Source organism: Penicillium subrubescens (genome assembly GCF_028828155.1).
Source record: "Penicillium subrubescens strain IBT 31985 chromosome Unknown utg000002l_segment0_segment0, whole genome shotgun sequence".
NCBI classification, from domain to species: domain Eukaryota; kingdom Fungi; phylum Ascomycota; class Eurotiomycetes; order Eurotiales; family Aspergillaceae; genus Penicillium; species Penicillium subrubescens.
This window is the reverse complement of record NW_026643152.1, coordinates 3,765,278-3,791,464: the sequence shown is the minus strand read 5'-3', so window position 1 is coordinate 3,791,464 and position 26,187 is coordinate 3,765,278. Positions and strand designations below refer to the sequence as shown.

General features: G+C 50.4%; 9 protein-coding genes across 9 annotated transcripts; 5 read left to right on the top strand and 4 right to left on the bottom strand.

The window, feature by feature from the left end:
* Positions 1-404: 404 nt before the first annotated feature.
* Positions 405-2,403, bottom strand: N7473_002743 (aminopeptidase P family protein; the record flags this gene model as incomplete). Its single annotated transcript, XM_057148683.1, has 10 exons — positions 405-434; positions 485-611; positions 667-785; positions 835-1,056; positions 1,110-1,143; positions 1,194-1,237; positions 1,288-1,680; positions 1,740-1,900; positions 1,969-2,133; positions 2,199-2,403. The coding sequence occupies 10 exons, from the start codon at positions 2,401-2,403 to the stop codon at positions 405-407; spliced, it is 1,500 nt and encodes a 499-aa protein (XP_057012337.1).
* Positions 2,404-2,572: 169 nt separating this feature from the next.
* On the top strand, positions 2,573-3,845 carry N7473_002742 (pyridoxamine 5'-phosphate oxidase family protein). Its single transcript, XM_057148682.1, has 2 exons — positions 2,573-3,029; positions 3,094-3,845. The coding sequence occupies exons 1-2, from the start codon at positions 2,966-2,968 to the stop codon at positions 3,828-3,830; spliced, it is 801 nt and encodes a 266-aa protein (XP_057012336.1). The 5' UTR covers positions 2,573-2,965; the 3' UTR covers positions 3,831-3,845.
* A 357-nt stretch (positions 3,846-4,202) lies between these two features.
* On the top strand, positions 4,203-5,249 carry N7473_002741 (SIR2 family NAD-dependent protein deacylase; the record flags this gene model as incomplete). Its single annotated transcript, XM_057148681.1, has 2 exons — positions 4,203-4,548; positions 4,624-5,249. The coding sequence occupies 2 exons, from the start codon at positions 4,203-4,205 to the stop codon at positions 5,247-5,249; spliced, it is 972 nt and encodes a 323-aa protein (XP_057012335.1).
* Positions 5,250-5,984: 735 nt separating this feature from the next.
* On the top strand, positions 5,985-9,379 carry N7473_002740 (putative SNF2 family helicase/ATPase; the record flags this gene model as incomplete). The annotated part of the gene is made up of 2 exons (XM_057148680.1): positions 5,985-8,900; positions 8,981-9,379. 2 exons carry the CDS (start codon positions 5,985-5,987, stop codon positions 9,377-9,379), a joined length of 3,315 nt encoding a protein of 1,104 aa, XP_057012334.1.
* Positions 9,380-10,886: 1,507 nt separating this feature from the next.
* Positions 10,887-14,829, top strand: N7473_002739 (uncharacterized protein; the record flags this gene model as incomplete). The annotated part of the gene is made up of 3 exons (XM_057148679.1): positions 10,887-14,129; positions 14,204-14,488; positions 14,542-14,829. The coding sequence occupies 3 exons, from the start codon at positions 10,887-10,889 to the stop codon at positions 14,827-14,829; spliced, it is 3,816 nt and encodes a 1,271-aa protein (XP_057012333.1).
* Positions 14,830-15,037: 208 nt separating this feature from the next.
* On the bottom strand, positions 15,038-16,285 carry N7473_002738 (uncharacterized protein; the record flags this gene model as incomplete). The annotated part of the gene is made up of 1 exon (XM_057148678.1): positions 15,038-16,285. One exon carries the CDS (start codon positions 16,283-16,285, stop codon positions 15,038-15,040), a length of 1,248 nt encoding a protein of 415 aa, XP_057012332.1.
* A 521-nt stretch (positions 16,286-16,806) lies between these two features.
* On the top strand, positions 16,807-17,937 carry N7473_002737 (uncharacterized protein; the record flags this gene model as incomplete). Its single annotated transcript, XM_057148677.1, has 1 exon — positions 16,807-17,937. The coding sequence occupies one exon, from the start codon at positions 16,807-16,809 to the stop codon at positions 17,935-17,937; it is 1,131 nt and encodes a 376-aa protein (XP_057012331.1).
* Positions 17,938-18,272: 335 nt separating this feature from the next.
* Positions 18,273-21,055, bottom strand: exg2 (putative exo-beta-1,3-glucanase; the record flags this gene model as incomplete). The annotated part of the gene is made up of 3 exons (XM_057148676.1): positions 18,273-18,690; positions 18,751-19,757; positions 19,811-21,055. 3 exons carry the CDS (start codon positions 21,053-21,055, stop codon positions 18,273-18,275), a joined length of 2,670 nt encoding a protein of 889 aa, XP_057012330.1.
* Positions 21,056-21,764: 709 nt separating this feature from the next.
* On the bottom strand, positions 21,765-25,332 carry N7473_002735 (serine/threonine-protein kinase). The gene is made up of 7 exons (XM_057148675.1): positions 24,664-25,332; positions 24,429-24,551; positions 24,244-24,355; positions 23,977-24,181; positions 23,759-23,914; positions 23,215-23,699; positions 21,765-23,158 (listed from the first exon to the last, which is right to left on the bottom strand). The coding sequence occupies exons 1-7, from the start codon at positions 24,704-24,706 to the stop codon at positions 22,612-22,614; spliced, it is 1,671 nt and encodes a 556-aa protein (XP_057012329.1). The 5' UTR covers positions 24,707-25,332; the 3' UTR covers positions 21,765-22,611.
* Between the last annotated feature and the right edge of the window lie 855 nt (positions 25,333-26,187).

Sequence of the window (26,187 nt, the reverse complement as noted above, 5' to 3'; positions counted from 1 at the left end):
TTGTTTTGGGCGTGCGCCGGACAACCAACGGCGTCGCGCGAAGCATGAACATCAACATTACATTCCATCGACGGGCGCGACGTGCCTTTTCTCCGTGGCTTTAATTTTTGAATTTGAGATGATTCATACTTTCGATCGGTCCCCGATCTAGTTATACCTCTGGTATCTAGGTGGTCATCCCATCTCTTCCAAATGTATCGTATCGATCTGTACTTGTTTATACCGTAACCTGCAAATGTTTACCCCAACCTCCTCGACCAGCCACCGCGAATTCACCACGAAGCAAGTCCCAAGCAGCCTTCCTACTACTTGGGGTAAATCAATAAATGGCTGGTGTTGATAAACGTGTTGTACATTGGGTTTTGAGGGTATCTGACTTCAACTATAAATACAAAATGGCCTTTCTAACTACGCAGAGCCTCAATATCGGCAACCTAAACAATAAGTCAATACAGGCTCAAGCAAGAAATCGTAGGCAGCTTACCTCTTTGACAGCTTCAGGTGTCAACACAATGGGATGGTCATCACCCACGCACACGCTGTCTTCGATTCGAATGCCAATACCCCGGAAATGTGCGGGCCACCGCTCATCGTCGGGGACATAGATACCACTTAGATGGGTCAGCTCAGGGCATTTGGATAACAGAGCGGAAAGTTTCGACTCACGGTTCAATAGTGATACAATTTCCAGCTTTGAGGTCATATCCTCGAGAGTATCCAGGGCAATCATGCACATCCAGGCCAATGTAATGGCCTAGGTGGTGAGGGAAAAGGACACTCATGGCCTGTATCAAGTTAGCAATGATCTCATATAGAACGACGCAGATCATCTACATTTCCAGAAAGATCAAATCCGAGCTGCTTGAGCTGCTCTTTCAAACCATTCTCGGCGATCCCATGGAGCTTGTCCAGAGAGAGCTTAGAACTCTCACGGCACAAGGCCAGACAAGTCCGATGCACGTTGAGGACGGCGTTGTACAGATCCCGCTGGGAATCCGTAAATTTCCCGTTCACAGGCCAGGTGCGAGTGATGTCCGAGATATAGCTTCCGTGTTCCTAAAAATCTGTCAGCTATTGAAGTAGATCGGCCACAAGGAAAAAGAACGTACACCACCGCCGTCTACCAGAACCAAATCGCCGTCACTGTTCCATCCTGTAAGCTTTAATCCATGATAAGATGCATCAATACATACCGAAGAATATCATCGTTCCGCGTGTAGTGAATGCTCAAGGCATGCTGTGACTGTTAGTCTTGGAAGTTGGGCCTTGGGCAAGTACAGTACATACTTTTCCACCTGCCACAACGGGAACAAAGGCGCTGCCATCGCAGCCATTGACCTTGAACTGGTACTCGAGGAATGAAGACAACTCTTTCTCAGTCTCGAAGGTTTTCCGCATCGAATCGGTGAATGCTCTTCCAGATGCCTGACCCAGCAGACGCAAGTGCACAACCTCATTCTCGCTCTTGAATGCCCGCATTTCGTTGAGCAGCGGCTTTAGCGGCTTGACTCTGCGGTGGTCGACGATTTTCTTCAATTTCTCTGATGCGACGGTAGGGCCGTAGAGGTATCTGTGGAGCGAAGATCTAGATCCATCGAAAGCGGGAATGTCGGAGTAGACTTCGGTAGCGCCGGCGATAATCTTGGGCAAGATGTCTCCGATTTGTTCAATATTTCCTGTCTAAAGTTCTCGGTTGTCAATCACAGCGCTTCTATGGTTTCAAAGCAAAGGGCACCCACCTCATCCGCATTGAAAACGTCCATCGCGGCTTGCGTGCCAGACCGAGCCCCGTCCCAAAGCTCTGCCTTGGGGTCTTTTTCGCGCACATAGAGGTGGAAGATATGATTGTCGCCGGATCCGTCATTTGCGATCACTGCCAGAGCATTCGGTTCGTTGAATCCTGTTGAAAGGGAAACCCAAGTAAAGATTAGTCGGTGTCCTTTCTTGCGTTCACCATTTCGCTCTTACCTGTCAAGTAGAAGAAATTCGTTTCTTGTCGATATTCGGTGAAGATCCCTGAAGCTCGGTACTTCACCTCTGACGCTGCGAGTACGGCGACAGCCCCCTTGGGAAGTTTGTTGGCAAGACGTGACCGACGTTGGGCATATTCGAGGGCGGTGATTCCGGGTGTTACTAAGTTGCGAGCATGTCAGTTCAACTCGGGCAAGCTGTACCCGCAGTAGGTGAGTGTCACATACGTTCACCGGGACTGAGGAGGTGGGGATGTGTCTCGTGTAAGGGCTGGCCGAATTGAAGCTCCGCGGCCGCAACGGAAGTTGCATACGCCCTGCGGAGTGGCGGATTACCACGAGCGAGGCACTGTCGCGCCGGACGCGCAAAGGAGCGGAGCGAAGGGCGCAGATGGAGAGCGCATTGTCTCGCGAGCGATCTGCATGCTGCCATGCTTTGAACTGGGAGTCAACGGTCGTGATTGAGGACTCGGCCAACCGATTGGATGTTGTCCGGAGATATCGCAAAAGGTTGGCGTCGGGGACCGAGTCGGCGGTGAGAACCAATCACCTCCTCGTGATTTGCATCGTCGTATTTACTTCCCCACGTTACCACATTCATCCTTTATTATCATTGAGATCAATTACGATCAGTCAGGTTACCCTCGATTGGTAATTCGGTCAGAGTGCATGCTCTCGAGCGAATGACTCCCCCGTTTGAACCGCTAGATCACCGCTGATTTCCCCTAAACCATGGCATTGACTCATAGCGCAACTTTTACCAAGTCAAGACATCCTCGTGGCAGCCAATCGCCCACCGCGGGGAACGCTGACACGGATACACCTTCTCGTTAGGGTCTCGGGAAGCGTGTCAACGAAGCGACCTTATCGTGTTTTACAAACTGGCGCACTATATATTGAAGCTTGTTTCCGTCTAGGGCTGACCATCTGGTTTTTGGTTAATTCCATCACTTTCGCATACAGACATTTCTCTATTGCCCTACACAACCATCATCATGGGACGAACACTCACATATCCTAAGCGGGTATCCAATACCGCCAATCGATATAAGCATCGTGGTTTGTTCCATTCACCCTTTACTCTCATGTTGGCGGGATAAATGAACTGACGATCTTTCAATAGCCACCTACGACTTGGGTCCCATTCACTCTATCATTAATGACTCCCAAGTTCTCCATGTGTCCTTCAATCCAGGTCCCGAGGACCCGTTCCCAGCTATCCTTCCCATGATCGGCCAGATGGGATCGTACGAGTTCCCGTCCGCGAGCATTGATGAGCCACTAGACTGCTACCTCCACGGCTATGTCAGCTCTCGCATCATGAATCTGGCCCGTAGCTCTGAGGGCGAAGGGCTGCCCATCTGCGTGGCTACCAGCAAAGTAGACGGCCTAATCTTGTCTCTTACCCCCAACTCGCACAGCTACAACTACCGCTCGGCAATTCTCCACGGGTATGCCAAGTTGGTCACCGATGAAGAGGAGAAGCTGTGGGCAATGAAGCTCATCACCAATTCGGTCCTAACCGATCGCTGGGATAACTCGCGTGTGCCCCCAGACCGTGCGGAGATGCAATCAACCGTCATTCTGAAGGTCAAGGTCGTGGATGGCAGTGGCAAAATCCGTGACGGTGGTGTCTCGGATGAGAAAAAGGACTATGGCAATGAGGAGATTACTAACCGCATCTGGACGGGCGTAGTTCCTGTCTGGGAAACATATGGACAGCCCGTCCCCAGTGGTGACGGCAAGCTCGGCGATGTTCCGGAGCATATCACCTCTTTCATTGCTGCGAAGAATGCGCAGAACCGCGCTTTGGCAGAGTCGGCGATCAAGGTGACTCTACCAGCCGAGGAGCAGCACTGAGTAGCCTTGGCCATGGTTAATGCTAGGTTTGGATTGATTGTTAGAAAGGGCCTTCATGTGGATCTAATTAGCCTTGAATTCAGTTCAGTTTGTTTGCTTTCAATATCTATAATGGCTATAGAGTAGTTCCTTACCAAATGGCTGTAGATATACCATTGCAAGGACTACATATACTTCTGCTCGGTCAAGGTGCGGGGCTCAGTTGGGTGCCGAAGTCCTCCAAAGTCCCCGCAAACACAACCCGATCGGCGCTGACGAGCCCCACGTCATGAGCTCCAACGGAACTTATCTCTTGCTCCGATCGTCGATAAACTAAATTCGAACTTGTTCGAACTTGATATCTACTTCCTACATCCGCTGCAAACTGCGAACATGGCCTCCAAGGCCAAAAAAGTGATTGCTGCCCCCTCCACAGACATTCAATCATTCACCGAATACTTGAAAGGCTGTCGCCGAATCCTCGCTCTGCTGGGAGCTGGCATTTCTGCGGCTTCTGGTCTACCAACATTTCGCGGTGCTGGAGGGTTATGGCGCCAGTATGATGCCACCTCTCTAGCGACGCCCGAGGCTTTCGAAGATCATCCAGGGCTGGTGTGGCAATTCTACAGTTATCGAAGGCATATGGCTCTGCAGGCCCAACCAAACAAAGCTCATTACGCGCTGGCAGAGCTAGCCCGAAGGAACAAGGACTTTATCACTTTATCTCAAAATGTCGATGGCAAGTTTCACTGTCTTGCTTTCACTTGAAGCTCCTTGATGGGTGCTAGAATCTACGTATGCTAACATGTTCCAGGCCTCTCACAACGGGCGCAGCATCCCCCCGAGCAATTAAATCTGCTTCACGGGTCTCTATACGACATCAAATGCACCTCATTTTACTGCAACTACACTCGCCAAAATGATTTTACAGACCCTATTGTCCCTGCCTTGGATATACCCAAGCAATCATCATCCCCGTCTCCATCAGAAACAGACAAGACGGGGGAAGAAGCATCCAAATCGCTTCATAAGGCCCTAGAAGAGACAATCAAAGCCAAAGAAGTCGACATCTCCGACGCAAGCAATCCAATTCCCGAGTTGAGTCCAGCAGACCTACCGCAGTGCCCTGAGTGCAAGGGTCTTTTGCGGCCAGGTGTGGTTTGGTTTGGGGAGCCCCTCCCAACCGATACCATCCAGAATGTTGACAATTGGATCGAATCGGCTCCTGTTGACCTGATCTTGGTGATTGGCACGAGTTCGAGCGTGTATCCGGCAGCGTTGTATGTTGATGTGGCCCGGAACCGTGGCGCGAAAGTCGTGGTGGTTAATATGGAGAAAGATATGCCTAATCGTGGGCAAGGGACGTGTGACTGGTTCTTCCAGGGTGATGCGAGTATTATTGTACCGGAGATCCTGAAGAGCGTTATTGGAGAGGTTTGATGAGTATAAGAACGTGATAGTGAGTATCGAGTATCCATCATCTCAGAGGTTGGTAGAGACTATATATACAAGCGAATTGTAACGACATATAACCACGAGGTACAAGGCACTCCACTTACAAGCTTCAGCCTGAAGATTAAAAATTATTTCTAAGAGATAGACTCACAATTTAATGAGAAGTAGAAAATAATTGTTGTCCTTCCTTACACGAAAGCAGCCCAATAACCTCCACAGAGATTGTGATGCCTCAGGCTGGGAGCGTTGCTGGGGAATCCGGCCCGCCTCTGGCCCAAAACAAAAAAACGATTATCGATAACGTTGCCGATAGTCAAATCCGCGTTTCTTTCTCCTCCCCTCCCCCACTAGTCTCGCCAACCATTTTCGCAACCGACATGTTAGTGATCTAAAGTGAGTGAAGCTATTCAGGAACTCTCTATTCTCTTCCTCTCGTTCAATCCTCTCGTTCGACGCTCGAATCGTGCATCTGGCGAGTAGTGCTCGCTGACGATCAAGAGGGATCGTCATCAATCCAGCAAAACAACCTTAGCAGTTCCAAGCTAACAATCATCACACGCGTACAGTGAAGCAGCATCTCGTTACTCGACAACATAATCGCACTGCCACACTTTAGACAATTCGAAATTCAACCTGATTACCCTCACCTCTTTTGATCTCGAAGATCACCTTGTCATTTACTCATAACCGCAGGTCTCCGAGTAGGCCTGACCCATAAACATGGCTAGAGAAAGCAACGTGCCAAAGGAGCCCCTCACTCCGGGGAAGCCGAATGAGCAGCACCGGCCCTCGGTGTCTCAGCAACCCGAGTTTGGCAAACCTTCGCCGATGGGTCAGCCTCAGCACCAGCCCACACAACCAACACAGCCCTCTCAGCCGAACAGATCGAGCGCATCAAATCATCTTTTTAACATCCCCAAACCGAACCGCCCCCGCGCCGAACATCACCGTGACCAGCCTCGAAGCCAGCCTCAGCACCCGAGTCAACAATATGCACAGCAGCGATATGGAGCTCCCCAAGGCCAGCGACCCGCGCCCACGGTCGCGTCTACGCCTGCAAAGCGTGGGCCTTTTGATCCTTTCAAGGCCGTGCGAGGATCAGCCTTCAATGATCATCGATCGGGATATGCCACAGGGGCAACCCCGATTAAACGCCCTGAAAATACGGACTGGACGACACCCCGAGCTCCAAGGGCCCTCTTTATGTCGAAGGGAACCGTACCGAAGCCATCGAATGCATCGAAGAATCTTCAAGCCTTCATTGATTTGACGAAAGATGATACGAAGTCCTCTTCTAGCTCTCAAACTGTTCCCACAAGCTTTGGTGCCATGGATGTGTACGGTTATGTCGATTCCGAAAAAGCGACCGAAAACATCAAAGCCCTGCTAGAGGGTGCATTTGAAGATGAGGAGGAACAATCTCGTCAAAAGTCCAAGAGCAAGAAGAAGGGCAAGAACAAGAAGAAGCAATCCAAGAAGAACGACCTAGGCGAGACTGCTAAAGCGACCAAGAAGGTCGAGACCGACGACCTCGACGACCTGGCTGCTCAACTCGAGGGCGTTACTGTGAATGACCCGAAGCTAGTCGAGCCTGAAGCAGACTCCGATAAGTCAGGTGTAGCCTCCGATGATAAATCCGAGGCAGATGAAGACAGTAGTATTGCTGCCGAGCAGGAAGACGACGATGCTGAGGTCGATGAAGAGGAGGATGAGGATGACGAAGACGAGGATGAAGACGACGATGACGGGTCCGTGGAAGGCTTGAAAGTCACCCTCTTGCCTCACCAGATTGAGGGGGTTAAGTGGATGTGCGACAAAGAGACCGGTCTGCGCACCACCAAGGGAATTTTCCCTAAGGGTGGCATTCTTGCCGACGATATGGGTCTGGGCAAAACTGTGCAGGCGATTGCCTTGATGCTCCGAAATCGCAAACCCGCAAACGAACACAGCGAGAAAAACGCATCCGTGAAGAAAGTCGACGACGATGAGGCACCCCCCGCCTCCAAGCTTTCCAAGAGCACTTTGGTTGTCGCCCCCCTTGCGCTCATCAAGCAATGGGAAGCGGAGATTGACGACAAGATTGAGAAAACACACAAGCTTCGCGTGTGCTTGTATCATGGAGCCAACCGCGCGAAGACCTCCAAGGATCTCCACACCTACGATGTCGTTATCACCACCTATGGCACCTTAACGTCAGAGTCCGGAACTGCCGCCGCTGACAAAGCTAAAAAGTCTGGCGTTTTCGCGAACTACTGGTATCGCATCATTCTCGACGAGGCTCACACCATTAAGAATCGAAATGCCAAGGCTACGCAGGCAGCTTGTGCTTTGGACGCCAAGTACCGCTGGTGCTTGACCGGAACCCCCATGCAGAACAATCTCGATGAGCTGCAAAGTCTGATTAAATTCCTGCGAATCAAGCCCTTCAACGATCTCGCTACCTGGCGTGATCAGATCAGTCGACCTTTGGCCAATGGCCGCGGAGGACTGGCCATCCAGCGTCTACAGGTTTATCTCAAGGCCTTCATGAAGCGCCGTACCAAGGATGTTCTGAAGCAAAATGATAAACCGAAGCCTGGCGAGTCAGAGGATCCGGAGAAGAAGTCATCAAATGGCTTCAAGATCGTCGCGCGTGAAGTCATCCGGGTAGACGCTAAATTCATGGACGGTGAGAAGAAGTTCTATGACCGCCTAGAAAAGCGTACTGAGAACCGGCTTGATGAAATGATGGGTGGTTCCAAGGTCGACTATGCTGGTGCCTTGACACTGTTGCTACGTCTCCGCCAAGCCTGTAACCACCCTGATCTAGTCAAGAGTGAACTAGCTGCCGATAAGGATGTTCTTCTTCAGAATAGCAACAGTCAATCCTCGCAGTCCAAGTCAACCGATCTCGACGACGTTGCCGATCTCTTTGGTGCACTAAGTGTCGTGACGAAGAAGTGCGACGTATGCCAGAGAGACCTCAAGCAGGCTGATACCACAAAGGGGGCTACTCGCTGCAGCGAATGCGAGACCGAGTTGAACACGGACTTCATGAAGAAGGATAAGAAGAAGCACAAGTCAAAGAAGGCCCACAAGGAGGAACAGTCCACTACGCCTGCTCGCTCTCGAAAGAATCGTCGAGTCATTATTGATAGTGACGATGATGACGACGAGGACGCCGAAGGTGGTGGAGAATGGATTGGCTCTGATGGCTCTGAATCTGACGAGGATGAAATCGACTCTCCCAACGGCAAGCAAAGGGGCCGGCCTATCGTTCTCGATAGCTCTGATGACGAGTCCGAGACAGAGGAGGATATTTACGAGAACCCCGAGGGTGAAAACGGAGAATTGCCTTCTGCTAAGATCCGCCACCTGATGAAGCTCCTCCATAAGGAGTCGGGTGACTACAAGTTCATCGTCTTCTCCATCTTTACCTCGATGTTGGATAAGGTTGAGCCTTTCTTGAAGCGTGCCAACATTGGTTTTGCCCGATACGATGGTCAGATGAGGAATGACCTGCGTGAGGCTAGTCTCAACAAGCTTCGCAATAACAGTGGCACCCGCGTCTTGCTTTGCAGTCTGCGTGCAGGTGCTTTGGGACTGAACCTGACTGCTGCTAGTAGGGTTGTCATTATGGAACCTTTCTGGAATCCGGTAAGTTGACACTATCTATGAAACTTTCATCTATTATCAGCATGAAACTATTCACTCTACATTTACTAATATCTATATAGTTTGTGGAAGAACAAGCTATCGATCGTGTCCACCGTTTGAACCAAACAATCGACGTGAAAATATACCGGATGATCATCAAGGGCACCGTCGAAGAGCGCATTGTCGATCTCCAAGACCGCAAGCGTGAGCTTGCAAATATGACCATCGAGGGTAAGTCTGCCGCCGGCAAGTTGACTATGCGCGATATGATGGCTCTGTTCGGCCGTGACGCCGAGCACAAGTTCCAAGATAAGCAGGGTACCCTGGATTTCAAGCAGCCCATTCGGCTCTTGAGCTCGGTTGATGATACTGGGCTTGTCTCACAGTCATCAGTGCGGTCGGAATCCCGCGACCGCAGCCGTCCGCAGCCTTCCAATCGGTTGAAGCCTGAGGACTCGGTGTACGGTCGGCGGTGGTGAGAGGCCGGCGTGATTGTTTAGATCATTTGCTTTTTTAGGAGGCGTTACGAAGGCATTTTGGAGGGTTTGGGAATTGATGGATGGATTCATTGGATCGGGGTAGAGGAATCTTGAGCTCATCATTTTGGATGTTTCTTGTTTGGTATTTGGTTTTCTGTTGATACTCATGATGAATGATTTTCTCTGTGATCTCATGAAACCTCATGGCATGTAAACTTCGGACTTCTCCGGTGAGACAAGACCGCAGATTAACATCTTCGTCCTAACCTTGCCTGTGTTTTGCTTTGAATCCTTTACGACCAATGAATCGGTCACGGGTATCTAAAAATACGACTAGAGGATCCAAGGCTTGCTGGCAAAGGCATTCGGAACTTATGCCCACAAGTGAGGTTTTCTGAGGCAATGCGTGTGGATGGCAACCACCACGCACTGGCCCGGAAAGCAGGACCGATTAGAGTGATTTTGGAAACGGCTGCCCAATTGTAAAATAAGTGACAAATGTCCTCTTGAGTAGGCAATGCTAAAGTGATTGCCTTTGCCCGGGAAAAGGTCGATAGGTATGCTGAATGATCTTAGATAACCAGCTTAGCGCACATACTGTTGACGACAATGGATAGCCAGTTGATGTTATCAAGCTCATCAAGCTTTATCAACGTGTAAGGTACACCCGATCAGGCCGGCTGAGTACCGTGGAGTGTTGGTGCAGACCTTTGTCTAGACCAGCCATCAACCCTGGGTGAGATGCTTAGTTGAGCTTACTTCCCCTTTAAGCATTCCTAGTATGCCTGGTTGGATCGCCGCCCATGAGACACGAAATGGCATAGCAAGACTGGAATACCTTTGTCTGCTTTCCTCCAGTCTGCCATGTCCTCCACTCCATGTGTAGAGATTGAGGATCGAGAACGGAGAATTTGTTGGAGTATGTCCAACCTACATAGCTTATTCGGTTCTCCCTAATAACGATACTAGAAAGTTTAGAAGAGAACATGAACCCTTAGTGACTTCGGCCGAGAATTTCCTATTTGGTCTTTCCCGAAACTCCAGACTTAGATTCATAGCCTATACTTTCATTATTTCCTGCATAAGTAGTTCCATGGCTCTAGTGCACTGGTTCATGGATCGTACTCGAATTCCCGGTGGGAGTCCCTGACGAACCAGATGCAAAAACCGGAAACACATGTCTCGTGGTAACTTGAGTTCTAGAGCGGATAGGTGTCTTTGCTACAGAGGCAAAGACATGCTCAAACTCCGCAAAAATCGAGATTGCCTCCGGAAACACTGGTTTAATCCATCTCTTCACCTTTTGCCTTTTCTATCTATGCTAACGGCTTTCTTGAACCTTTTCTCCACGGAGCTATCGTGATAGATTTCAGTATTCAATAAATCGTGGTAAGCCGTACTCTTCAATCCTATTTACCTGTATGATCGAGTCATTTGAACTGACCGCTATCATCCTACAGAATGCACGCCCACTAAATCCGATATTGGCCGTACGGGCCTACCCGAAATGAGCGAACCCGACGAAGCCAAGAACAATGGTGGCTGGAAGGCCATCTTTAAGGGCCAGGGTGAGAAGAAGGGCGGCACACAAACATTCTCACTCCCAAAGTTCAGCATCTCATCCGACAAAAAGACTGAAATACCAACCGTTACCGAGCTGCCCTCCCAGGAGTTGAAGCCGGAGCTACCTCAACTAGGCAGCGAGACAACGGAGCGAGTATTTCCAGTTCGATCGATGGTCTCCTATGACTCGAATCCTTCGTCTGCCCTACAAAAGCCTTCTCTAGACAAGCTCGAAAGCCCTATATCACCGTTTTCAGAGGCGTTAAGGAGGAGTTCTTTGGCGAACGGCAATGCACCAAAGCAGACAAATGGAGATACCAATGGAGAACAGCGAGTTACGAGGCCAGAATATCTGAGTCAGATGCATGAGCAGAGCCAAAGGCTTGCTGGAATATCTCCATCCTCAAGAGTGCCAACCCTCAGTCGCCCTGCCTCCATAAACGACCGTCTTCTATCCTCGAATGGAAACTCAAACTCCCATCAGAGTACCGGACCATATGAAAGGTTGCACAACTCAATCAGCGAAGGAGCCAAGATCTTGAAACCGATTCGAATGTCCAAGGGACTACGGTTCTCGCATGAAGACGAAGACGATATCATCATTCAATCTTTTGGTGCACTAATAGTCGTCACACAGTCGGATGATGATTTCCCCGTGGAAGCCACTAGCAGCAACACGGAGGAGATTTTCGGCATTACCCCCGACAATCTATTTGAACTAAAGTCCATCAGTGACATTTTCTCCGAGACTCAATCGCGAATCTTCCGAGCACATGCCAATTATGTCCTGAGTGACGAATATGAAGTTGAAGAAGTTGGCCCTGAGGTCTTCTGTCTACTAACCTTAGATGGAAGCACTCAACGACTCTGGTGCACAATGCACACTAGTAAAGCATACAAGAACTACATCATCTGCGAGCTGGAGCCTGAGATTGGAGGCTCCCGGCAACTCATGGACAGTGTCGATTCCGAAGGCCTGCGACATCGAAGACCACGACCCCTAAGTCAATTCTCTGAAGACGAAGCCCCCCAACGAAAAAGCCTTTTTAATACATACGACAATCCCCCCCAAGAGGCAGATAGCATGGACTCAGAACTCTTGAATATTCTTCCGCGTATTTTAAAGCGAATCTCAAGCGCCCAATCACTGGATGTCTTGATTCAAAATACCATTTCGACGCTTCAGGATATGACCAAGTTTCATCGCATCACGGTGTACCATTTTGACGGCGACCGAAATGGTATCGTCGTTGCAGATACTCTTGAACCACCAAGGAACCTGGAATCCTTCCAATGGATACATTTCCAGGAATCCACTTTCCCCGAGGATCTCAAGCGCCAGTACTTGAGGGATAGGGTTGCTTTCTCTTACCGAAAGGGTGACGATGTCTCTGAGCTGGTTTACCGAGTGTCTACCAACAAGACGGCTCTGGACTTGTCGCATTGCTATTTGACAGCAACGCCAGATGACCCTGCCAGTAATTCCACCAAAACTTCGGCCTGTGCCTGCTTGTCCATCAGTATTGAAGTTTTCGGCAAGCTATGGGGTTTAATATCTTGCCAATCCTATGATGAGAAGCTGCGACTCCATCCTCTGCTTCAGCGAGCAAGCTGGTTGATTGGTGAAGCAGTTTCCAGCAACATCGAGCGTCTCTCGTATACATTGCCATTCCAAGTAAAAGATCAGAATTCACCAGCCGGCGAGTCAACTTCGGAGGAGATCGTTTGTCCTTCTGGTGACCTTCTAGGCCTCTTCGGCTCCGATTATGCCGCGGCGTCCATTCTGGGAAAAGTAAAGGTCTTGGGTAAACCGGCCGACTCGCAAGAACTTTTGGCTCTTCTGGAATACCTACGAGCTAAAGAGATTGAGACAGTCCTGTGGTCCACGGATCTCGCGTCTGATTTTGAAGATCTCGACTATTCTCCCGGCTTCCAACACTTGGCTAGCCTGCTCTATATCCCATTGTCAGCTAATGGGCATGACTTTATCGTTTTCTTTCGGAGTCAACCGAAAGTAAACCAGGACAACGATGCCCTCGGCCTCGGATCCCGACCATCAGAATGGTCGGCCGCAGAATTTGGAAAGGCCTCGATGCTGACGCTCTTGTATCGAACATTCACGAATATTTGGCAAGAGAGAGAGGTCACAATGCAGAATAACCAGCTGATGAGGCTTCTGTTAGCCAACACCGCACACGAGTTCCGCACACCACTTAACGCCATTATCAACTATCTCGAGATCGCGCTAGATAGCTCCCTCAATCAAGAGACCAGGGAGAACTTATCTAGGTCTCATTCAGCGTCAAAGTCATTGGTATACATCATCAACGATCTCCTGGATCTCACAAACGCAGAGAACGGACAAAGACTCATCAAGGACGAGGTCTTTAATCTCTCTGAAACTCTTTGTGAGGCGACTAATATCTTCTGGGAGGAGGCCAAGCAAAAGAATGTAAATCTCCAAGTCGTGCAGCATTCGGAGCTGCCTCCGGTACTCGGCGACCAACGACGGGTACGACAGGTCATCACCAATCTCATCAGCAACGCCGTTCAACACACTTCGTCGGGCGCTGTCACGATCGAATCATGCATTATACCCGAGCCGTGCGAACCTGGGTACATTTCCGTGGAGGTCGCTATTCACGACACTGGCGCCGGAATGTCTCAGGAGACAGTGGAGACTTTATTCTGCGAGCTGGAACAGGTCTCCAACGAAGAGTACATTCAAAAGCCAAATTTGAGTGGAGGAACCTGCGACACACGTGCTATGGAATCCAGTAGTGTCCTCGGGTTGGGACTTGCCCTTGTTGCACGCATTGTGCGGAACATGGATGGGCAGCTTAGCCTCAAGTCTGAAAAAGGGACTGGCAGCTGCTTTAAGCTTCGACTCAAGTTCCCATTGCCGTCTGAGGAAGGTGCCAAAACCAATGTGGCGGGTGGTGGCAGCTGTGGACACCAAGCATGTCACCAAAAGAACGACACAAACCAAGCTCCAACTGAGAGTATTGCCGAGGGAAAGAGCGGCATACCATGTCGCTGTGGCGATGACAGCTTCCCTGGACCTGGACCTGGGCAAAAAGACAGCAACTGCTTGGATGTCGAGATTAATCTGACAAACGGCGAATCCCGCAGTATCACCTTGGCTGCCCCGCACTCAGCATCAGACAAAAGGACCAAAGCCATAGAAGTGAGTGACAACCGACAGTCTATCAATTCAACAAGATCCTCGAGTCAATAGAAAGAGGCTAACTGCTGCCTTAGGGTCTTTGCACCGCTCCTGAGCAAGAAAAAGAGGAAAAGACTCGTGTTCTGCTCAAAGAGCCCAAGGCGCCAACTGAAGAACCCGAGACCACGACAGCCGACATGAACGCAAACTCCAAATTGCACGTTCTGGTTGCCGAAGACGACCCTGTCAACAGTACCATCCTGAAGAAACGATTGGAGAAGTTCGGGTACCAGATTCGATTGACGGGCAATGGCAAGGAATGCGCTGCTGTGTACCGTGAGAATCCCAGCTCCTATGATGCGATCTTGATGGACCTGCAGGTATGAAAAAGCCCTTGAACCTTTGAAAGTCTTAAACTAACCTATTGCACTAGATGCCAATAGTTGATGGTCTATCCGCTGCCAAGATGATTCGAGAGTACGAGGTCCAGGCCTATTTGGGCCATGATTATGTACCAATCTTCGCGGTCTCTGCCTCGCTCTTGGAAAAGGACCGACAAACTTACATCGACTCTGGCTTTGATGGATGGATCATGAAACCCATTGATTTTCAAAGAATTTATGAGCTTCTTGGAGGTGTAAAATCTACGGAAATACGACGTTCATGTTTCTATCGACCGGGGATGTGGGAGCAGGGTGGTTGGTTCGCAGGAAATAATTAAGAGGGTTATGACATAGTTAGACAGCATTTACATATTCATAAATACCACACGTTGACGAGCTGAAAATTCACTGAATTCAAACAGGCATATTTTGCAGCTATGTAAAATCTTCTTTTGGGCAATGCGCCGGTTTGTTGGAGTAAATACGGGCAGAGGGTAGCCATGAGGCCAGCTCAAGCAATGGATCGTACATAGTATACACCCCGGCCTAGTGAGTGTGACTATAGGCTATCAACACGTCAAGAAATGAATGTTCCTCTTTTTCAATTTCACGACGCCACAGAAGGAAGAAGCACTCGCCCATTGGCCCGGTTTTCAGAACAGCAGATAGGAAGTCACAGATAGGTGGCTTGTCCCCACAGCTAAATTCAGGGACCTTGGCAGCCTTTGCGTCTTCGTAGATAGGCAACCATTTCCATATCCAGGCTTCCACATTGCTTTTTGATGGTGATGAGAGCATCATCTTCCTCCAATCGTTCCGTATGTTGTTCTGGTGTATTTTCGGCTTTGGACGAAAGAGCTTTGCTAACCTCAACAGCTTGTCTCTCGGAGATTGCCGGTCGGCGATCAGGTAATGATACTCTGCAGCTAGAGAGAGTACGATTAACTCATTCACGAAAGAAAGGTTCTCCTCAAAGTACCGTCGGTGAGAGACTTCTATCTCATACACCAACACCAGCCGGGTGAACTTCTCATAATCGCCGTCTTCAAGATCTTCCTCATTCTGGACGCCTGGTTTGATATCACTAGGGTGAGGCATTTTCAGCTCCTCGAACCGTTGGGGGGTCTTCTTGACCTGATCTTCTGATAGCTCGGGGTCTATATAGGGCCACATTTTGCGACAAGATGCCCGAATTTGTATGTACCTGATCCAGCGCATCCACTGGGCTTGGGAGCGTAGACGGCATTCCCAGGGCTTTGACATGAGTCCAAGGTCAACGTCCTGATCTGATCGCTCAGAGTTCTTCTCCTTTTGTTTGTGTCGCGGGACATGATACGGGATGCGCGGTTTCGCCTTTTTGGGGGCTATTCGACGGTCCGTCCCTAAAATTCGAGCTAACGTCACTAGCTTCTCTCGAGGAGTCTTCGATATGACTAAAGATTTGCGTAAAGTTGGAGAAACCGTTTGAATAATGAGGACGTTCAAATTGCTGAGAGAATCCAGGATGTGCTCGTGTTGATGAAGCTTTTTCTTGTGTTCCTCAACCATTCGAGTGTATTTATCAATGAGCCTTTTGCGGAGATTCGAATCAATGTCAGCGTCTGAATCCGGGCGAGCAAAATCAGGGAATTCGGGCTCTTCAGGCCAGCCAGGTAGCTTAGTGATGCTTTCATCCGGCAGATTTGGATCCATGTAGTGCCATACATCCTTCATCTGTGCAACTGCTTGAATGTGCCCTATCCAGACCGTCCATCCGGCCTCTGACCGGAGGTGGTACTTCGAGTGAAGCGCCATGGAGATTGGGATTGGGTTACGCGATAGTTGGAATAGCCTTCTTATAGCTGGAATGAGGTATGCGCCCTGCAAAAGGCTCTCGCTAACAGGTCGAGTGTTGATGATGAGATTGACTGATGGAGCCAGGAGTTGACAAAATGAGGAGGAATCCTGCACCCTCCGGGTAGTTAGGTACCTAACTAACCTGGCCAGGTCCAAAGCATTGCTTATTAAGCTTTCCATTCGAGTGCCCTGGAATATGAGAGGAATAAGGGTACTACCGGCTACTCTCTTTGATTGCTCTAGATAAATGTCAAAAAGAAGCAATATCAATCTAACGTTAGCTATTTATAAAGTTTCAATCCCTAATTGACCATAGATATGCCTCTCTTGGAGGTTAGTATGAACAAACAACTTTACCGAGGCTCATCCTCCCCACCTGGTCCGCTACTCTCCCCGCACTAGCGAACCCCCCTCTATACTCCTCGTTATTTTATCCCTCTTGTATAGGGCTCCAATTCTCTCGCAGACTACAAATTGCAATGTCTAAATACCCTCATCATATTGCCCTCCTGGGCGCTGGCACCATTGGTCTGTCAATGCTAGCCATGCACCTCCGACGCCCCGATACTCGCGTAACAGTCTTCGACCCGCGACCCGATGCCGAAGACCAACTCCGCGCACAACTCCCCTCATTCCTCGATTCTTCACAATATACCTCCTCCAATTCCAATCCAACTTCTTCTTTACATGATTTATCGTCAGATACCCTCATCGACACTCTCATCTCCACAAACCGCCTCCGCCTAGCATCCTCCATCCACGAAACGATCCAAAATGCAACCATCATCCAGGAACAAACCCCCGAACTGCTCTCCTCCAAGCAAGCCCTCTGGGCCGAGGTGACTCGCTCCGCAAACATAAACGCCCACCTCTGGAGTAGTTCATCCGGTATTCCCGCCTCAGCGCAGGCGGCGACATGCACAGCCGACGTACAAGCAAGACTCCTCATCGCCCACCCATTCAATCCCCCACACATCATGCCTCTCATTGAGGTAGTGCCTAGCCCAAACACAGCACCAGACCGAGTGACCTTTGTCCAGGAGTATTTCAAGGCTATTCCAGGACCAAGAGCGGGACAATCGTACAGCATTACATCTCAAACCCCTTCAACATCAGCATCAGCATCATCACAACATTACCGCCCGGTCACTCTCCAAAAAGAAATCCCCGGCTTTGTCGGAAATAGACTCGCTTTCGCCCTTCTCCGTGAAGCATGCTACCTTGTCGGCGAAGGCGTAGTCTCAGCCCGTGATCTTGACGCAATCGTCACATCCAGTCTGGGTCCCCGCTGGGCTGGTAGCGGCGTGTTTGAAAGTTATCATGCTGGCGGTGGGGAAGGTGGGATAGGTGCGTTTTTGGAGAAGTTAGCGCCGACGGTGAAAGATGTTTGGGGGCAGTTGGGGCAGCCGGTTATTTTGACGGAGGAGGAGAGGGAAATAATGAGTCGGGATGATAGTGAAGGGAGAGATCAGGAGAAGTGGAGGGAGACGGTTGTTAAGCAGACAGAGGAGGCGTACGGGGTGGGGATATCGGCGGAGACGAGGGCGAAGAAGGTGAAGATGTTGAATGGGGTGTTGGAGATGCAGAAGGAGTGTTTTGGAGAGTTGTAGAGCGTCTTCATGGTCGACAACAATTAAAGGCTGGAAGGCAACATTTACCGTCGATCTATTAATGGCCGACTGTTAACTTCTATCTAGATTGTAAGTAGCTCCTCCTCCAGTTGAACCAATCAGAACGAAGCGAGATTCTGAAGTACTTGTTGGCAGTAAGCCATAACCGTATAAAGTTCAATTGAAATCCCCAGGGTATGATGATCTAAAATTGCACTCAAATCCAAAACATGCACGGTGATATGCAGATGAACCAATGCAGATGCAAAATAACAATAACAAAACAAAATCACATCCAAAGGTTGGATGCCATCACTTATATCATGACAATAACATCAATAATACTCCGGCAAACCCAAAGTCCCGAAATCAGGCACAGTATCTCCACACTTAAAAGAAGGCGAATAAGCCTTCTTCGGCATAAACCCATTCTTCCACGCCGTACGATAACTCCACTGCGCCGCAGACTCTGTCCGCCACGTCCAGTAGAACCAACCCTGCGCGGTCTCGAAAGCAGACATCTGAGCTTCGGCGTAAGTTTGAAGCCACTTTTTGTACTCGTCCGAGTAATCGGCAACGTCGGCGTTGGCATTATTGCAGCTACATGTCCCTGCGTCGGCGGTGGGACAGTATGCGGTTGATGAACTGGTGTCGTAGGATCCTTCCCAGCGGGTACCGCGGCCGACGTTGTTGAGGTATTGGGCGCAGTCGGTGTCGGCTTGGGACCATTCGCCGCAGATTGTGGGACCCCATCTAGTGGCTGTTAGTTTGGCTGAGGATGGAAGAGGAGGGGAGGAGGATGATGGAACTTACCCAGTGCTGGTGCTGTTGATATTCTTGATCATAGAGTACCAGCTGTTGCAGATGATTTGGATCTTGGCGGTGTGGTTGAGGACGATTTCGCCGGTGTTAAAGGTGGTGTATTGATGGGTGTCGAGGTACATGTTGTCAGGATGATCCTTGAACATGTTATCCCACTTGTCGAGGTTAAGGAATCCGTCATGGAGGACTATCGCCGCTTCAACTCCATTTTTGCGAACAAGCTCCGCCGCTTCTTGAGTCCAATTTAGAACCTTCTCGACAGGAAGCGAGAGCATGAGAGGTTCATTGGCCAGGCCATAGATTGTCACAATATTCTTGTAACGATCCTGTGCAAAAAACTGGGACAGTTGGTCGTGAACTTCCAGCGATCGCTTTCGGTTCAAGGCACCATTTGTCCCCTCTATCCAGTCGACTTTCCCTTGGTGGCCACTGTGATTCCATCCATTCTGACTGCCAGGAAGACCGTGAAGATCCAGCTTCACGCGAATTCCATATTTGCGACAATACTCGATCGCGCGCAAAAGGTAGCGCCAGGATATTTTGGCAACATAGGGGTCGCCGTCGTAGGTTGTCACGGCCCAGTAAGAATATGGGATGCGGACATGGTCGATTCCAGCGTCTTTGATCTCGGCAAAGTCTGATTCGGAGAGGAAAGTTGCATAGTGCTTCTCAATCGTTGTTGCTGCAGCGGAGCCCAGCTGCGTTGTGAGCGTCCATTCGTCGATGACACTGGAGGAGTACCCCGCGAATAGAGATGGTGTGATGAAGGGTTCGATGGAGAGCCATCCACCGAGGTTAACACCGCGGATTGGTTGTGAACCATATGGGAATTTTTGGTTCAAAGGTGGGACATTCGCGTTTGCCCTGGCAGAGTCATCCCATGTTGAGTTGAGGCCCATGATGTACAAGCCGCCAACAGTCTCATTGGTGAAAGTGACATTGAACCCTTCGGTCTCGTACCAAGTAAATGGATCAAGGACCGTACCTTGGGCATAAGACTATAGAGAAGTCAATAAGAAGGGCTATCAAAGTAGAGTTCGATCAGACTTACCGGAATGCTATCTCGGCTGATCCCATCGAGATTCGAGTTAGATGAACCTGAACTGGACGAGCTGCTCGAAGAGTCCGAACCACTGTTCTTATTCGCCTCCAGCACAGCGACGGGGATGATAATAGCCAGCAGCAACAGCACACCAACTATACCTCCAACGACCAGCCGCTTCTTTTTCGACCAAGAGGCCCAAAACTTCCACTTTGGCTGTTGATCGCCGCTGTCATGACTGCCTTCCCAGCTATCTTCATGTTTCCAATCATCCTCCATCGCAGGCCCACCTCCTCCACGGCGACGCATCTTCATTTCAGGACTCCTCCCTTCTTCCAGGTATGCGCCGGAGACAACACGAGCTCCAGACTTATGCCTTGATCTCCCCTCGGCCACATCTGCAGCAAGAGCACCCGCAGCAGCAACTCCTGCACCAGCCAATGCGGCCTTTTTCCTTTGTCGTCGCCGCTCACGTCTCGCCTCATCCTCATCTCGAGATCTTTCGCGCCGATCACCATCCTCATGCTCAGACGCTAATCGCGCCATTGCATCGGCACTAAGCAAATGAGACGCACTGCTCGTCGACTCCGTACTCCGATGCTTACTAGCAACAGCCGCCGCAGCAGCAGCTTCTCGCTCCCATTCACGATCGCGCCGCTCCTCCCTTTCACGAGCTTTCCGTCGTTGCCGTCGAGCTTCAGACTCAACAACATCCCGCGATCTCTCCCGTTCCTTCTCGCTTTCCTCTCCACGTGTCTTATGCCGTCTCTCCCTTACATCCTTCGCCGGACTCCCCTGGTCCTCAATATCCCGGCGCCGACGATATCCATCCCGATCTCGTTCGCGATCCCGCTTTTTAATCGGTGATGTAGCAGGTGACTCTTTCGCTTTAGATCTCTCCCTCTCCCTCCGCCGTCCCTCCACAGCATTAGCATCACTATACCCCCTCTCCTCCTCACGCTCACGCTGCCGTCTCCTCTCCCGTCTCTCCCGTCTTCGCCGCTCATCATAGTCACTCCCACCCCGCTCGCCATTATCGTAAGACTCGTAGCCCTCTTCCCCGCGGAATCTGTATTTGCCACGTGCCTGGCCAGGGCTAGACGCCGCGCCTTCGTTGTCTTCATCGTAGTGGCCGCGGATATATTCGCGCTCGCGATCACGTTCTCGTCGGCGCTCTCGTTCGCGCTCGCGTGCCCGGTCTCGCTCGCGCTCGCGCCCGCCGTGGCGGTCCCGGCTGCGTGATTCACCCGGCATGCGAGTTGTCTGGTTTTAGGTATGCGCCGTGAATGGCTGGTATGGGGCCTCGTGCCCTGCGCCGGGCCGATCCTTGACCTTTTTCGACTGTTCAGGGGAAGATCGTGGGCGAGGAATGCTGGCCGCGGGATGCTTGTGGAGGTGGGTAATTTCCCCGCGAAACGAAACGTGGAAGGGGGTTGACGTGTGGTATGCGGTGCGGGATTAGGCCTTTGGAGTTGAGTTATCGTCAATTAGGCGGTCATCAGTCGTGGTCGAGGCTGTTTCTGAGCTCGAGTGTAGCTTCTTGTGTTGAGCTGAGCTGGAGGTTGAATCTCGGCGATTTGGTGTTTTGCTTTTACCCCATGCGTGTTAGTGCAGAGTGGCGACGTAAACAGGAAAAGCAGGACACGCAATCCGTGTTGGCAGCGCTTGGCTTGCTTGGCCGGGTATTAGACGAGGAATTGGAGTCCGATCGAGATGATTTATTTGGTCTTGAGATTCGCGATGCTGCCATATCGTGATCTTGGTGGAGCTCTCGTTGCGCAGCAACTAATTCGGGTGGATCTTGATGCCGAAATAGTTCATTGCATGGCTGAGCTGGTTTTGCCCATATCCTAAAACATTATGATGTCAATTGCTGATGCCAAGGGCTCAAGTTACATTAGTACATTAACTATCTAGTTGGAAATATTACTCAGGAAGATTTGACACGATATATCGTATTTCACTGAGACATGGCATTGAGGACACATTAAAATACACTTATTTCACTGACCACCTCCAAGTACAATGCAGCAAGCTCCCATCCTTTCTAATACACCAGAAGACAGAAAAAAGAATAAACACAAACCGAAGAGGAAACGTGTGTGTTGTATCAATCAATAAAATCAGGGTATGAAAACTCCAACAAAGAAAAAGAAATGGTCACAGATGATTGATAAAAACGTAGCGTCGAAAGGTGAACTGCCTGGTTCAGAAAGCCTACCAGCATTGGTCATTGACAATATGGAATCGTCAATCGAGGAACATGTCCATCTGTACAGTTTGTTGATGAGTATGGAAGATGAAAGCATGAATGAGTATGATGTAAAAGAAAACAGGCAAAAGAAATCAAATAAAAATCAATAAATTTGACTTGTCGCTGGGTCCGGGGAATCTAGAAGAATGAAAATCGAGGCAGTGGATTGCCACAGGCGAGACCATCCATGATCTTTCCTGCATGAAGATAATGCGGAATGAATGCGTGGTTCGAAGTTATCCACAAGTACGGTCCAGGCATAGTCTGCCCAACATTATGATAAGGTGGTCATTGCGACGGTCGAGCGAATCAGACTGGCAGCGAGCAGGGCGATGGAGTGGAGTAGATCGCACTGGGCGGGCTACTGACCACGTCCGGCCCTGTAATTTTGAAGAGGCAAACACCGCGAGAGTCTGATACACACAGTAAGGTCGGGTGAGATTATGTCCGAGGTAAACCACGGTCAATGCAACAAGAGCCTGAAGACTCATTCGTAGAGAAGCTTGTCTCTGGGAAATGTTCGCCGGGCCCAACTTCTTTTGGAGGATCAAGTGCTTCAGCTGATGATCTGTCGGGCACCTTCCTTGCCCAAAACACCCGGCTCTGTAGGCTTGGGGCTGCGATCACGGCCCTTCTTTCTGCTTAGGAATGAAAGCATGCCGCTGTTGGATTGCTTGCCCTTGCCCGCACCCTCAAAGCCCTCGGCTGGGAGGGTAGAGCTGTGATTTGCGAGCTCGCTCCAGCTGCCTGCCTCCTCCAGGACCATTTGTACACCGCCTCCCTTGCTCATCTTTCTTGTAGCACCGCCGGGCCGAGGCGCCGGGGGTAATGGGCGGTGGAAAGACGGGGCCGGAGGCATTGGTGGAGGCGGGGGCGAGGGCGAAGCACGAGTCGAAGGTGAGGGTGGTGGATGACCAGAAACCGAGTCATTGGGATCGAGGTTCTCGCTGACACTTGTCAGGTTGTCATTGTGGGAGATGGCGTGGAAGGAACGCTCATGCTGCGGTGGGGACGAGTTTCGAGCGGAGGATTCAGGTTGTGAAAGTTGACGGGAATGAGAAGTGGAGGTCGCGGTAGGAATGGGGAAGCAGTCTTCGGGGTTACTAGAAAGGGTGCGTTAGCAAGTCGGTAAGCATGGTCGTCAAACTAGTCCACTTACGTTGTCGCAGCAATAGCTTCCGCGGCCTTGACTTGGAAGCTAACAAGGGTATAATCAAACGGCTCAAACATCGTCTCAATCAAACGATGGAGCTCGTCCTCACGGACCTCCTTGGCCGTTGCATCCTCGCGCAATTCCGCACGTGGCTTTTGCCGACGAGCGCGAGCCTCCAGGGGTGCTTCTTCCAGCAGTAACTCCTCCAGATCGTAGGTTGCATCGAAGTTGGTTTTATCACTGGAGGGACGGAATACAGGAGAGTACTCTTTCCGCTCGAGCGCATCAAAGTCGATATCTGCAAAGAACATGTGCGAGGTGAAACTTTCGAAGCCAATGGCGCCAATACGTCGACTACGGTCCTTCTCCATCAATGCTGACAAGGCTCGGAGACAGGGGACGGAGACAGCGGGATTGGTGACATAGTATTTGGGCTGCGCTCTCTTGATGTTCTCGCTGAGAGTCTCTTGGCTACGGCCCTCGAATGGTCGCTGCGCAAGGTGTTAGCCTAGATGGATAGATAAGGGGCCGATGTCGAAAAGTCACATACCTTGTTGTAGATGCACTCATAGAAGGTGACACCTAACGACCACCAATCGACTTCAAAGTAGTAACCACCACCCTCATACACCTCCGGAGCTAGATAAGCCAATGTTCCCGACTTGCTCGTGAGAGGCTTTCCCGGTCGGAAGTCTGACGCGACATTCTAGATGAGATAGGGACGGTTAGTGACCCTGTGGTTAGACATTCAAGGATTGTAACACATACGAAATCAGCCAAGTGAACATGTCCTTCCGAATCCAACAGCACATTGTCGGGCTTGAGATCACGATGGATAATACCCTGAGAGTGGATATACCTCAGGGCACAAGCCAGCTCTGCCATCCAAAACCGCACTGCCTCCTCAGTGAAACACTTCCGCGAAATATGAAACCGAAGATCGCCGCCATTCATCAGATCCACTACAATGTAGCTAAAATAGAGGGGTCAGCTCTCACACACTAGCTGAAAATGGATAGCAGGGCCGAGACTCACATGTATTCCATGTCCTGGAAGCTGTACCGCAAGTTGCAAAGGAACGGATGGTTCAAGTGCTCCAACATTCGGCGTTCACGAATAATGTTTCGTACACTTTCTGACCGGACAACTAGAATAAAAAGGAATTAGTTGGGGGCTGCGGATAGCGGAATGTCGGGAATCGCGGGGGGATTCAAGCATACCCTCTTCTTTGCGAATATACTTGAGAGCAAATGTTAACCCAGTATCCTTCCTCTCCACAATACGGACTTTGCCGAAAGCACCCTTGCCGACCACGCGAAGGAGGCGGAAATGGTTGAGGTTGACTATTTCGCGGGAGGTCAGTATATTGCTTTTCTCAACCCGAGCCGTCGGGGCTTCTGGAGCCCTTCTACGCGTGTTCGGTTTGCAAATTGAACGGGTTTCTGCTCAACATACCCGCATCATCGCAAGCCACCGGCTTCCCCTGAGAATTACCCATCTTGTTGAACGGGGGACAAACGATGACCGAAGATAAACTATTTCCACCAAATGTTTCCTAGCCACATCACACTGATTTGTGGAACCTCGGGAAGATGGGACGTCCAGGTCAAATGCGCCGATGAAGGAAACCTGACAAACGAAAGGAAGTTGTGAGATTGTAAATGGTGAATTCAACCTCCGACGTCCATGAGAAAAGGTCGAATGTAGGATCCCGGAGGTAGGATCACGAAGCGGGGGTTTCAATGATTCGGGTCGAGCCAAAGACGGGGAAGTCGAGGAGCAGGTAGGGTCGTGAAAAATGATAGGTGGTGGTGGACAGGGAATTGCCGAATGGTTCCAATGATGCAGAAATCAAAATTGACCGGACTGCAGCAGAAGAACTGGATTATGTATATTTCGCGAACAAGGTGAGGGCCCGAGAGCGAAGGGGAGTCCCAAGCGCGCCGTTGGAACGGGATCGGGAGAGGGTTGGAAGTTGGATAGGATCGGGAGAGTCAGCCACGGTCGCGGGATCGGAGAGGAACAATGGGATATGGAACGGGTCGAATGAGAAGAGTGGTTGAAATGTCTCGCAGCTCGCAGGTTTCGCAGCTCGTCGTGTCCAGATTCGATTGCGTCTTGTCTGAACGGGAAAGAAAGGGGAGCGCCGAGCGGTCAGGGAAACAGGCAGAACAGGTCAGTTGGCAGTATTTTTTGGACTCACCAGAACCAATCAAGACAGAATCATGAATTATGAGAATAGGGGGGGGAGGAGGGGAGAAAGAGTACTCCGTAGTGGAAACCTGGAAAGCAATTAACACGAAGTCGTCTTGGTCTGACGCCGATCTACATGCCTCTTCTACTCTTCTGGTCTAGGCTGACCCCTTTGGTTCTATGTTTAAAATGATGGTGAACGCCTTTCCATCTCCATGCTAGTCTTCCCCAGGCCTTAAATCACAGGATCACGACTCCTACTTCCCCGTCCAGCAGTAGCATAATACTGTTTAGCTATCCCGAGGTTGTCGAGCATTACCGGAACAGGCGAAGAACTAGGGACCCACGGGGAGGCGAAAAAAAAAAGGGAGAAAGCCAACTTCCCCCAGTAGTGGATGGGGCGAGGATCATGGTTAGTTCGACGGCGGCTTGACCAGGTGGAGAGGCTTTTGGATAGCCCAATCCACCACTGGCTGGCTACTTTACCACAGCCAGTCGCGAGCTCGCCAACTGCGGCCATATCAATTGGGCTATATAGTGGCTACGATAGTTTCGGATATTTTGTCCACAGAAACGTCTTGACCAAGAGACTGTTTTCGCTCTCCGAAACGGCCAATGCTGACCTGTCAGGTAAATTGTGGACAGAGTTCGTGAGTGGGGTCCAATGGTCAGGAAGATATCGGGATTGAGCATGAGCTGTAGTCTATAGAGGGGTCTCGCCCGGGTTCCTCTTCGTCTCACCAAACATGAATGTCTGATTTACTTCTTCCGACGCGCATCAAAGAC

What these genes read in the sequence shown, in the direction of transcription:
- N7473_002742 (XM_057148682.1), top strand. Translation starts at nt 2,966, where the DNA reads ATGGGACGAACACTCACATATCCTAAGCGGGTATCCAATACCGCCAAT. An exon ending in CAATCGATATAAGCATCGTG is followed by an intron (nt 3,030 to 3,093) that starts GTTTGTTCCATT and finishes ATCTTTCAATAG; the next exon opens with CCACCTACGACTTGGGTCCC.
- N7473_002735 (XM_057148675.1), bottom strand. Translation starts at nt 24,706, where the DNA reads ATGGGTAATTCTCAGGGGAAGCCGGTGGCTTGCGATGATGCGG. An exon ending in ATGAGTGCATCTACAACAAG is followed by an intron (nt 23,700 to 23,758) that starts GTATGTGACTTT and finishes CACCTTGCGCAG; the next exon opens with CGACCATTCGAGGGCCGTAG. An exon ending in GAAGCTATTGCTGCGACAAC is followed by an intron (nt 23,159 to 23,214) that starts GTAAGTGGACTA and finishes CACCCTTTCTAG; the next exon opens with TAACCCCGAAGACTGCTTCC.